Source organism: Dipodomys spectabilis, unplaced genomic scaffold, assembly GCF_019054845.1.
Source record: "Dipodomys spectabilis isolate Male_0828 unplaced genomic scaffold, ASM1905484v1 ptg000265l, whole genome shotgun sequence".
Classification (NCBI taxonomy): Eukaryota; Metazoa; Chordata; class Mammalia; order Rodentia; family Heteromyidae; genus Dipodomys; species Dipodomys spectabilis.
The window spans coordinates 1,022,048-1,034,429 of record NW_024870942.1 but is presented as its reverse complement, the minus strand read 5'-3'; the positions used below and the strand labels follow the sequence as shown (position 1 = coordinate 1,034,429).

At 39.7% G+C, this 12,382-nt stretch overlaps 2 gene segments (V, D, J or C); both read right to left on the bottom strand.

The window, feature by feature from the left end:
• Positions 1 to 440: 440 nt before the first annotated feature.
• LOC122125469 lies at positions 441 to 1,344 on the bottom strand. The segment is given in 2 exon segments: positions 441 to 1,024; positions 1,169 to 1,344. Coding segments are annotated over 2 exon segments (636 nt in total).
• A 3,408-nt stretch (positions 1,345 to 4,752) lies between these two features.
• Positions 4,753 to 5,411, bottom strand: LOC122125468. The segment is given in 2 exon segments: positions 4,753 to 5,042; positions 5,138 to 5,411. Coding segments are annotated over 2 exon segments (336 nt in total).
• Between the last annotated feature and the right edge of the window lie 6,971 nt (positions 5,412 to 12,382).

The following is a 12,382-nucleotide window of genomic DNA, read 5'->3' as shown; positions in this document are numbered from 1 at the left end:
ATTTCAATTCAATATGTTAATTTTAAGTAAGACCTAGCAATTAAGAAGATAACATTTATACATAGAGGAGAAAATTATGAATTGCTTATACTTTTCCATTTTCCTAATGAAAAATATGAGGCTTTTAAAAACATACATTCAGGATCAGAGTCAGATCTTGGGCTCTATTATTCCAAGATTCAGCTCTCTGCCTCTCAAACACTGTCACTCTTCATTGTAAAGTGGAAGACATGGCTGTGTGTGTCCTGAGATCTATCTCACTTCCCAGAACTGCAGGTAGGTGAGAGTGACCTCAGCATCTCGCAGACCTGCCTTGGCCCTGAGGCTCTACATAGTTAGAAGGCATCTTCCAGTCTTGAGCAGTCCTTGCTCATGCTCACCAAGTACCCCGGACTTCACTTTCCTAATTAGCTTGAGCATAAACAGAGAATAGTTGGTACTTAGGAATCCTTGCCCTTCACAACAAGTGAGGACTTAGAAAGCCACTGCATTGAAGATGAGCTTGAGATCAGCTGGCAGGAGGGCCAGATCTGAGCCTGACATTTCATTTTACCACTCCAAATTCTAGCCCTTGAAAAAGTGTCAGGTATTTCCAAGAAATCATCAATGGGAGAGGATTCCACTTTCCTGATCTCATAGACGATCCCCCATAGACATAACACAGCTCTCCCAGTGCTGGGACCTCTAGGTAGCAGCTCTGTTGAGCTTAGAGTCAGGCTGCAGGTGCACACTGAACACTGTGCATCTGTGGCACAGAAGTAAGCAGCAGTGTCTTCAGTCTGGGAAGTCAAGATGGACAGGGAACTGCTTCTGGCAGAGGTGTCCAGGGTGATTCTTAGCTGTCCACTGCTTCTTTCTCTCTCATTTGACCTTATTAAAATTAGCATGGTGGGTCCTCTGCCAGAATCCTGTCTGTACCACTGCAGGGTGATTATGTCAGATTTGTAACTGCAGTTCATGGTGGCATTTTCACCCTGTTGGATACTCAAGGTCTGAGTTTTCTCTTCTTGTTGGCTGTTCACTCCTAGAAAGAAACACAAGCCAGAGACCAGGGAGTCAGTTAATTGTTCCCAGAGTACATTCTAAATTCAACAAGAAGATTCAACTCTAAGCCATGTGGCCTCTGAAATTCAATGTCCCTGTTCCCATACTAGCAGTCACAATTTACTGGCCACATGAAGCCACAGAGTTATCAAGAACACTTCAAGTAATTTTTTCATCCTTCTTGCTTTTGAGGATCACAGGAGATGCAGCTGTGGACCCTAAAATGGAGTCTGGCTCCTCAAGCACAAGTGTGGGTTCCTCTTGTTCCTGAGAAGGTATCTAGTTCTTCTGCTTCACAGAGTACTAGGGTTTTTTTGCCATCCAGTCAGAGTCAAGCTTCTTTATTTGGTGTTATTTTATATTCAACTCTCTCTCTCTCTCTCTCTCTCTCTCTCTCTCTCTCTCTCTCTCTCACGCTCTCTCTCTCTTTCCCCTCCCCCCCCCCCCCCGATGCTTGAAACCCAAGAGCTTCTGAGGAGATGGAGGCCCTGCCCTGTGGTAATGGCCGCAGCACTCCGCTAGGAGAATGTGATCTGAAAAGAGGAAGAATGCAGAGCTGATGCAGAAGTTTGCATTTCCTGCCATTATGAACTCTGATTCCAGATCAGAGTAAGAATGTATACAGTTTAAGTCAGGCTAGAGATCAATGAAGGAACAGTGCTGGAGACAGAACAGCTTTGAGAAATACTGTTAGGATCTGTATAATAACTCTAATCTTTAAGAAAATATCTGTTGTCAAAGGCATTGGCTTGCACGACTCCATCTGAGGACTTAGGTCCTGTGAGGGTGCATATGCTGGCATGCACAACCCCTGGGGAAGGAGAAAACTCCTTCCAAGTCTGGGCAAAAGTCCAGACATCCAGGGGCTGGGAAGGTGGCTCAGTGGTAGAGTGCTTGCCTTGCATGCATGAGGCCCTGAGTTCGATTCCTCAGCACCACATAAGCAAAAAGAAAAAAGCCTAAGCCTCAGGTGAAGGCATGCAGAATGCTCATGCTCCTCTGAGTAATCTCATAAACAATGCCTCCATATTCCCTTTGTGTGCCTAAAGAAACCCACTTGCACTTTGCTTACTCTTTATAACCGTTGATCCCATAGAACTGCTTCACATTTGTTGAGGCTTAACTCTTCCTGCTCACTGACCAAAGTTTAACTTTCATTGTCTGCATTACTGTAAAACTGTTTATGATGAACTTTCTGCCCCTCTGACTGAAGATTGACTTTCTATGCCTATATGCTGTATATAAGCATGTGATATTTCCAATAAACTTTATCTCTACCCGCAGGGTGTGGTCCACTTTCTGCCTACCAGACACCATGTTCCCAGGTCTCACTGTGTGAACAGTGACAATCTGTGATCTCCTTCTGTGAAAATAAAAAAGTTTTTTTTTTTTTTTGCCTAATGCTAAAATTATGTGTAACTCAGAGTTTCTATGGATGGGCAAGAGACATGGACTCTAGTTGGATTAAGTAGAAAAGAACTGGGTTTGTCTCAGAATCCCCAACAGGGTCAGGCAATTGGATGCAAATAATATGCAGACAGAATAGGACAGAAAGTGCAAAGCTCTGCACATAGAGCAGTGTTTGGCAGGTGAGGGTTAGGAGCTGCCCTTCTTCTCTTTGGGTGGGGATAGAAATTTTGCCCTTGTGTTTCTGGTACTAATAGGATGGCTAGGGAATGGCTGAGTTTTGAAGAGTCTGGCCCGGAAGCTGATTTTCAAGATTTGGGATGACCAGCTGCTGGAAGTTACAGTTCAAAGCAGTGTTTCTAGCGCCAACTACTATTTGCTTTGATGATAAAAGAAGAATAAAAAAGGATTAATTTTCTAGGGCCATTTTAAAACAAATGAATATAACCAAAATCACATATGAGGGGTCACACCAGCTTAAATTCCCCACATATGGAAAAAACGAGGGTACTTCTTATTCCTGATTGTAGACCAGCTCTTCAACTCCAGACACTCAGTCATCACATTTTTCCAAGGTAGTAGAATGCCTTGAAAAGTGTCTAACCATCTTTCTACCTTTCCCCACTCTACATGAATTATGGCCTCTGTTGCCAGACAACCTGGAGACCTTCAGTCTTTCCTGACTAGCCCAAGGGGGCTTGATCAACTACCTGAGGACTTTATATCCCCATCCTATAGCACAATTAATCCCTCCTAGGCTCCCTCAATGGTTATTAGAAAATCATATTCAATTCTGGTCATTGTAGGTGGAAGAAAAATGGTCCTTCTGATCATCCCTGTCTGTTGGAAGGGTACCTCTGAACTTGTCCTATTTTAATCTTGGGTTGTTATTTTTTCTTGTATAACAGTTGAAGGCCAATCACACCCTTGGCGATTTTTGAGATTATTAATCAAGAGGTTAAAGTAGCTGTGACAGAATTCACTTCTGCTATGGTAGAGTGAGTTTGAAGAGAACTCTGGTTTTTACTGGGGAAAGCCATGGCTAGTGCCCGAAGTTCCTCAAACTGCTTTGGACAATAAATTTTCTGCTGCTGATATCTGAAAAAAAAGAAGGAAAGAAAACGTCATGACTATTTGTGTACAGAGGTGCATAATAAGATGTGTGCCCAAGGGATGTGGCGTACCAGTTATCAGTTTAGTGACTCTCAGCTGCAAATCCACCCTGTACACATTTCTCCTTGGCCTCCTGGCATGCTACGAAGTTTTATCAGTAGGCAAGGCTGGAAGGACACTTTCAGGAGGATGAGGTTTTCCTGTATGGTGCTGGGTCCCTGCAATTCTTGGTGAGCTTGGCACACCTGGGGACATGGCAGACATGTGCATTGACAGCCACACAAGTGGTTACTTGGACTTATAAGCAGCTTTGCTTTGCCAAGAGATTAGTAAAGCACAACTTGAGATGTGAGGAATGGGGAAATACAAGATGTCCCAAAATAGGTGGCACAAGGCACAATCCTGTAGCTCAGGCTTTTTCTTTGCTTTTCTCTCTTTCCCCTCCCCCTTCTCCTCTCTCACCTTCTTTCCTAGCTACTATGATGTAAGCAACTCTGCTCTGTGAAACTCTCCCTCGCATGATGGACTGAAAACTATAACACTGTGTGCAAAAATAAATTATCCCCTCTTTAAATTGTTTTCTTAGGTATTTTGATCATAGTGACACAAAAGTAGTAAAGACAGTACCTGATTCCCTGTTGTAATGATCAATGTTCATTGTAAAGTTGCCTTCTTCAAATCACTTCATTTCTTCCTCAGGATGGCCCTTGACTGCAGTAGGAATATGTGAAGTGCCTGAGAGCAAAGGACTTTGTTTCAGAGGTCAACATTCACAGTGGAGTCTACAGAGCTTGGGAGAAACTGCTGGGATGTAAGGAACACAGGTGGGTGGCTGGAGGGACAAAGCAGGTAGAAAGGTGGTTGGCCCTTCTTAACTCTGCCTGGTCACCTAGAAAATAATGATTATTCTGCTCTGCTATATAGTTATTATTGCAAAAGTGCTTTTCTGGGTATTTCTAAAACTATAATTATTTAAAAAATTAATTTAACAAGAGATGCTAATGAGAATCTTTGTGGACAAATAGTTGAGCTCAATCTGAAGCTAACGGACCACTTATGACATTCATTTTAAGAGGTAATTCAGTTTGGCTACCTGGAAATGCAAGCCCCACAGTGGCCACAGACAGCTGACAGGAAGTAGTTTGTATAAGTCTGAGGGTTTGTGCTCTGCTTCCTTTGCCAGAGCAGCTACTGTGGGCTCAGGGCACAGTAGTACATGGCTGAGTCATCCTCCTGAGTCCTGGCCTTCTGCAGGTGGAAGGACTTCTCACTCTTATTTAGAGTGGCCGTGAAACCTTTGGCACTGCCTCCAGAGATGTGTTTCAGGAGCAGCTCGAGGCCTTGTCCTGGATGTTGGATGTACCAGAAGAGCTCAGGACTCCCAGAATAGGAATAGTTGCACTTCACCTGCACAGGGGCTCCTTTGAAGACAGAGATGTGGTCCTCAGGCTGAGCTACTGCCTGGGCTGTAATTCCTCCTGAAACATCAGTTCTAGATCAGAGAAACTGCAGAAGACAAAATGATTCCATGTCAAAACCCACAGAAAGGCTTGAATGAGAAGCGACTACTCACTCAATGCCAGCATGATCAGGAGTGCTGCGATGAGGGTAGGCTTCATGTCCCAGATGTGAGGTGACGAAGAATTTTCTGGAACCTGTTCAGCTACAGAGAATCTGACAGAGCAGAGTCATCTCTGAGTTTAACTCTTCCTTCCATCCGTACAGCAAGATGCTCTTCCTCGAAAGGTTTGCTGGCTGCTTGGCTTCTAGCTTAGTTCAAGTTACGCAGCAACGCTCTCTAGAGGCCAAAATTGACACTGCAGAGAAGGTCGGGTTGCAGGTCAATCAGCATCGGGACAGAAAGAGCAAGGAAAAAAAAATTGTCATTAGGGAAGTCTATAAATAGACTTTAATGGACTAGAACAAAAGTCTAAGAGCACCAAAGCCTGTGTGTGCAAAATTAGCTAAAAATGTATCAAATATGGAACATTTGCTAAAATGTGCTATCTTGAATGAAAAATCACTAGAAAATTAATCAATAAATTTGGATATATCTTTCTTTTTTGGTCGTGGGTCTTGAACTCTGGGCCTGTGTGCTGTCCCTGAGATCTTCAGCTCGAGGCTAGCGTTCTACTTCTTGAGCTACAGTGCCACTTCCAGTTTTCTGGTGGTTAACTGGAGATAAGAGTCACATGGATTTGCCTGGGCTGGCTTTGAACTGCAATCCTCAGATTCCAGCCTCCTGAGTAGCTAGGATTATAGGCATGCTAAGCCCCTGGCTGGGTATATTCTTAATAACCATTACAAAGTAAATTTTTAGCGGATATAATAGTTATATTTTAGATGGAAAAAAATTGAGAGACCCATTTATTAACGTATAGTATTAGAGTAGATTTCTATGCATGATAGAAAGAATACAGGAAAAGGTTAATAGACCATACTTTATAGAAATTTAAGCTTTTGTGCACGTTTATTAATGAAGTCTTTATATATATTATTGTAAAAATAGAGTACAGAGGGTTTATAGCTACACGAGTAAGGTAATGAGTACATTTCCTATCAAGCATTGTTACCTCTTCCTTTGTGTTTCCCCTACCATCCCATCCGTCCCCAACTACAGGTGTTTAACCAATTTTGCCAGCACCATTTACTGAAGAGGCTGTCTTGCTTCCATTCTATTTGTTTAGCTCCCTTATCGAAGATTATGTGGATACAGATCTGTGGGTTCATTTCTGGATCTTCAGTTCTATTCCATTGTTCCTCAGGTCTGTTCTTGTGCCAGTACCATGCTGTTTTGATTATTTTGGCTTTGTAGTAGAGTTTGAAATTTGGTATTGATATTCCTCCAGCACTGTTCTTTCTGCTAAGGACTCTTTTTGCTATTCAGGGTCTTTTATTGTTCCATATAAATTTTTGGATTGCTTCTTCTATTTGCTTGAAGAATGGGGTTGAGATATTGACAGGTATTGCATTGAATTTGTAGATAGCCTTTGGCAGTATGGCCATTTTCATGGTGTTAATCCTCCCAATACAGGAACATGGGAGGCATTTCTACTTCCTTAGTTCTGCTTTAATTTCCCTTTTCAAGTTTTTAAAGTTTTCATCACAGGGGTCCTTCACTTTTTTAGTTAACTCCTAGGTCTTTTATTTTTTGTGGGGCTCTGACAAAAGAAGTTGCTTTCCTGATTTCAGCCACACTCTTCTCATTGTTGGCATGCAGAAAAGTCATTAATTTTTGAGGGCTAATTTTATACCCTGCTGCTTTGCCAAAGTTTTAGATGAGCTCTTGTAATTTGGGAGTGGTGTCCACAGGTTGCTTTAACTACAAGATCATGTCATCTGCCAAGAGGGAGAGTTTTACTTCATCTTTCCCTGTTTGGATCCCCTTTATGTTTGCATTTTGTCATATTGCTGTAGGTAGGCATTCTAATACTCAATTGAAGAGAAGTGGAGAGAGTGGACTTCCTTGTCTCATTCCTGAGTTTAGAGGAAATGGCTTTAGCTTTTTGTCATTAAGTATAATGCTGGCTGTAGGTTTGTCATATACATCCTTTATTATATTGAGGAATGTGCTATGGATTCCTGGTTTTTCCAGAGCTTTCTTCATAAAGAGGTGTTGGATCTTGTCGAAATGTTTTTTCTGTATATATTGAGATAATCGTGTGGTTCTTACCCTTGCTCTTGTTGATGTGATGAGTTATATTAATTGATTTGTGTATATTGAACCAGCTTTGCATCCCTGAAATGAATCCTGTTTGATCGTGGGTTATGGTTTCTGTTTTTTTGATGAGTTGTTGAAATTTTGTTGAGAAGTTTTGCATGGATGTGCATCAAAGAAATGGGTCTGTAGTTCTCTTTCTTTTATGAGTCCCTGCCTGGTTTTGGGATGAGGGTTATAATGGCTTCATAGAAAGAGTTTGGTAGTGAACTTTAGTTTCAATTTCATTGAGGATTTGGAGGAGTATTGGTGTGAGTTCTGCTTTGAAGGCCATGCAGAATTCAGCTGTAAATCCATCCAGGCTTTTTTTTTTTGGGTGGGAGGTCTCATTGATGTTTCTATTTTGATGCTTGATATGGGTCTGTTAAGTTGGTTTAAACAATCTTCGGTTAGTTTGAGCATGTCATTATTTGCTAAAATTCGACTATTTCTTCCAGATTGTCAAACTTATTAGCATAAAACTTTGAGAAGTATTCCTTTATCATGTCTGAACCTTGTTTTTTTCTGTGATGATAGTTCCATTCTCATCTCTGAGTTTATTTGGTTGTATTCTCTTCTTTTTTTGATAACATTTGCTAAAGGTCTGTCAATTTTGTTAATTTTTTTGAGGAACCAACTCTGTTGATTTTTTTCTACATTTTTTGTATTCTAATTCATTTAATTCTGATTTAAATTTAATTGTTTCCTTCTACTGGATTGGGGTTTGGCTTGTTGCTTTTATTTCAAGGAGCTTCAGGTGCCTTGTTAAATGGTTGGTTTCAGATCTCTCCAATTTGTTGATACAGGAACTCAGAGCTATAAACTTGCCTCTGAGTACTGCCTTTGCTGTGTCCCAGAGGAGCTGGTAATTTGTGTGTTCATTTTTGTTAAATATCATGAACATTTGAATTTTCTTTCTAATCTCTTCTATGACCCACTGGTGGTTCAAGAGTGTGTTGTTTAGCCTCCATGTGTTATAGGTTTTTCTTTGGTGGCTTTTGGTGTTGAATTCTAATTTTATTCCTTTGTAGACTGAGAGAATGCAGGGCATAATTTCAATGTTTCTGAATTTAGACAAATTTGCTTTGTGACCTAAAATGCCGTCTATTTTGGAGAATGTTCCATGTGCTGCTGAGAAGAATGTGTATTCTGATGCTGCTGGGTGAAATATTCGGTAGATGTCTGTTAAGTCTTGCTGATCTCTGTGGTTGTTTAGATCTGAGTTTTCTCTGTTGAGTTTTTGCCGGGTTGACCTATTCAGTGGGGATAGTGGTATGTTAAAATCCCCCAAAATTAATGTCTTTGAATGTATGTGAGATTTTTATGGAAAGTAGTGTTTGTAGACTAGTCATTATTTGGTGAATAGATATTTAGAATTGCTGCATCCTCCTCAGGGAGAAATGCCTTAACATTCTTTATCTCTTCTCATTAATTCTAATTTGAAGACTATTTTATCTATTAAGATTGCAAGTCCCACCTGTTTATGGGTGCCATGTGCTTGGGTAGATTTTATTGCAGCCTTTCACTTTCAGAATATGTTTGTTTTTATGGGCAAGGTGTGTTTCTTGAAGGCAGCAGATAGAAGGGTCTTGCTTTTTGATCCAAGTAGACAATCTATGCCACTTAATTGGAGAGTTAATGGAGTCTTAAAGCAATATCATGTCCATAAAATTTCCACTTGCCATCACTGGTTTTGACCTTCTCATACAGAATATGCTCCTCAGAATTTTGGTTACAAGTTAAAAAGCAATGGGCCATAAACAAAGAAGCATTCATTCCATAAAGAGTGAAGATTGGAAAAGTCTCTGATCTTCATTTGCCAAAGGGCACCTTTGGCTACCAGCCAGACTTAACTCTGTTACTCTGCTTTGGAGTTAGACATATGTTTGGTGTGAAGAAGCTGGGAGCCTAGAATGAAACACAGGAAAATACAACTCATCGAGTGCTTGTGCTGAAGAGATCACTTGACCTCTAGAAAGGAAACTAATTCTCTTAGGAACATGTCTTCTCTTGCCTCCACCAAGTTGAGACAAATATAACAAATAGGTTGAGTCCCTCTGTCCTTAAAGAGTATAAAGCTTCCAGGGAACAAAGATTGGCTTCAAGTTTTTGGCTGGGATCTCTCAGAACCACTGGCTGCAGTATTCTGCTGATTTTGCAGTTGCTGACCACAGACAGAACATCTAGCCACCCACCCACCCCTTCTTCCCTCCAGGGATGCCTATGTGATCAGACACCTCAGGAGGGAAGGGAAGAAAGGGAAAAGATCATTCAGATATACATTGGAGACAACGATTAGTATCAGAAAGCCAACTTCTTTAGTCACAAAATCAGAACATGCAAATTTCAAAACAACAATTTATTTACAAGAAAGATTTTACTAAGGAAGGATATCACTGACTACTTTATAGAATTCTAAGCACAATTAAATGAAATTAGGAGATTACTGTAAACCTGTAACTTGACCATCATGAACATGAAAATATGTTTAGTGAGACTGGTTTTTAGAGAATAGAACAGGTATAGGTTGGCAACTTCATTTCCATCTCTTTCCTTTTGTACCAGATAAACCCATAGCTGGGATTATTCTGAAATCTCCACAATGAATTAGGAAATGATGAATAAAAAAAAAAAAAAAGGACAGCCTTTCTGTCTGCAGTCCTTTTGATGCTATTTTTAAGGAGCAGGTTTTGTTATCCTATCATGTGAGTCAAATCACAAACAATTTGGAATTACATACCCACTATAATATGGATGTATAATATATAATTGTACATGTGAAATTTATTGTTATTATAAAGGTGATGTAAAGAGGGCTTACAGTTACATAACTCAGGTAAAGAGTACATTTCTTTTTGGAAAATATCCCCTCTCTTGCTCTCCCACTTTCTCTTTGCATCCCCACCCACAAATTATATGGTTTATTTTCAACATATAGTTGAAACTAACAAATGCAGTTTTTCTTCATTTGTTCACCATTTGTCCTTCCATTTCTGTGCCCTCATTCCCCTCCTAAAGACATGAATGAATGAGTACACAAGATAAAATGAAAAACAAAAATAGCAAAAAAGAAAAAACCCTTTATTTCCATTTCCTAGGTTAATTTTGATAAATATTATTTTGTATGATCTGATGCACATAGGCATTGTACATATAGAATTTTGTAAACTTGTCAGATGAAATTATACTATTTCCTGGTCTTGAATATGATAATAGGAAAGTAAAGCTTGATGCTGCGAATTTTTGTAGCAAAGATCTACTTTCTCACTACTTTGCTATTGTGTTTAGAAAGACTAAAAATGTGGTGTGACATCATGTCATGCATGAGTTAGTGTGACTTAAAGTGAAATCCCAAAGAAATTTTCCCTACCTCCTCCTGTATTTTGGCTGATATCTTATCTTAGATTAATTGTAAGGATTTTATGAGGAAATCACTGGAATAATTTACTTTTAAAAAGGTTAAAAGTTAATGAATTTTAGATTTTTCATATATTATTAAGAACTATACTCAAACCAGGTTCTGGTAGCTCACACCTGCAATCCTAGCTACTCAGAAGGCTGATAACAGAACATCAGGATTTGAAGCCATCTTGGGATGACAAATCCAAGATACTCTTGCTTTCATAACTATCAATAAATCCAGAATTGAAAGTATAGCTCAAATAGTAACGCAAACAGCTTGGTACTGGCACAAGAGGAGAGCTGAGGACCAATGGAATAGAACTGAAGACCCAGAAATGAACCCACAGACCTATAGCCACCTAATCTTCGATAAGGGAGCTAAACAAATAGAATGGAAGGAAGACAGCCTCTTCAGTAAATGGTGCTGGCAAAATTGGTTAAACAATTGTAGAAAACTAAAGCTAAATCCTCATATATCACTCTGTACCAGAATCAACTCCAAATGGACCAAAGACTTCAAAGTCAAAGCAGACACCCTGAAAATATTATAGGAAGGAATAAGAGAAACTCTAGGCCTCCTTGGCACAGGCCGAAATTTTCTTAATAGAGACCCAGAAATACAACAAATCAAAAAAAGGTTGGACAAATGGGATTGGATGAAACTGCAGAGATTCTGCATGGCAAAGGACATAGCTAGCAAGAGCAATAGAAAGCCCATGGACTGGGAGAAGATCTTCACTAGCCATACAATGGACAAGGGTGTCATATCTAAAATATACTTAGAACTCAGAAAACTAAATCCCCCAACAACAAATCTTCCAAGAAACAACTGCCAAAAAATAAGTGGGCTAAAGACTTAAAGAGAAACTTCTCTGAAGAGGAATTAAGAATGGCCAATACACACATGAAGAAATGCTCTACTTCTCTAGCCGTAAAAGAAATGCAAATCAAAACAACATTGAGATTCTACCTCACCCCAGTCAGAATGGCTAAAATCAAGAAATCTAATAACAACAGATGCTGGAGGGTAAGTGACCAAAAAAGAAGTCTACTGAATTGTTGATGGGAATGTAACCTTGTTCAACCACTCTGGAAAGCAGTATGGAGGTTCCACAAAAGACTCCACAGAGCTCCCCTATGACCCAGCAATCCCACTTTTGGGCATTTACCCAAACAATCACAAACAAGGGTATTCTAAAACTACCAGAACCACTATGTTTATTGCAGCATTATGTACCATAGCTAAGATATAGAACCAACCTAACCCAGATGCCCCTCAGTAGATGAATGGATAAAGAAAATTACACACACACACACACACACACACACACACACACACACACACACACAGTGGAATTGTATGCTTCCATCAGAAAGAAAGACACTGCCCATTTATTATTAAATGGAAAGACTTGGAAAAAACTATAAATGAATTAAGCCAAGCACAAAGAAACATAGTTCCCATGGTTTCCCTTATTTCTAATAAGTAGTATGTCTAGGACAAACAGAAAAGGTCAAAAGCTATATACATAGGACCATATAAAATGATGTTAAGCTAAATAAACACTGAGACAGGGACACAAGAGTTTTTTTTTTTTTCTTGCTATAATTTTTAACATACTTATAATGTACTATGTGATTTTTTTTGTTTCTTTGGTATGTTCCTCCCCCATGGTATAACCCCTGTTTTCACTGTATTTGATTCTGGTACCCTGCATC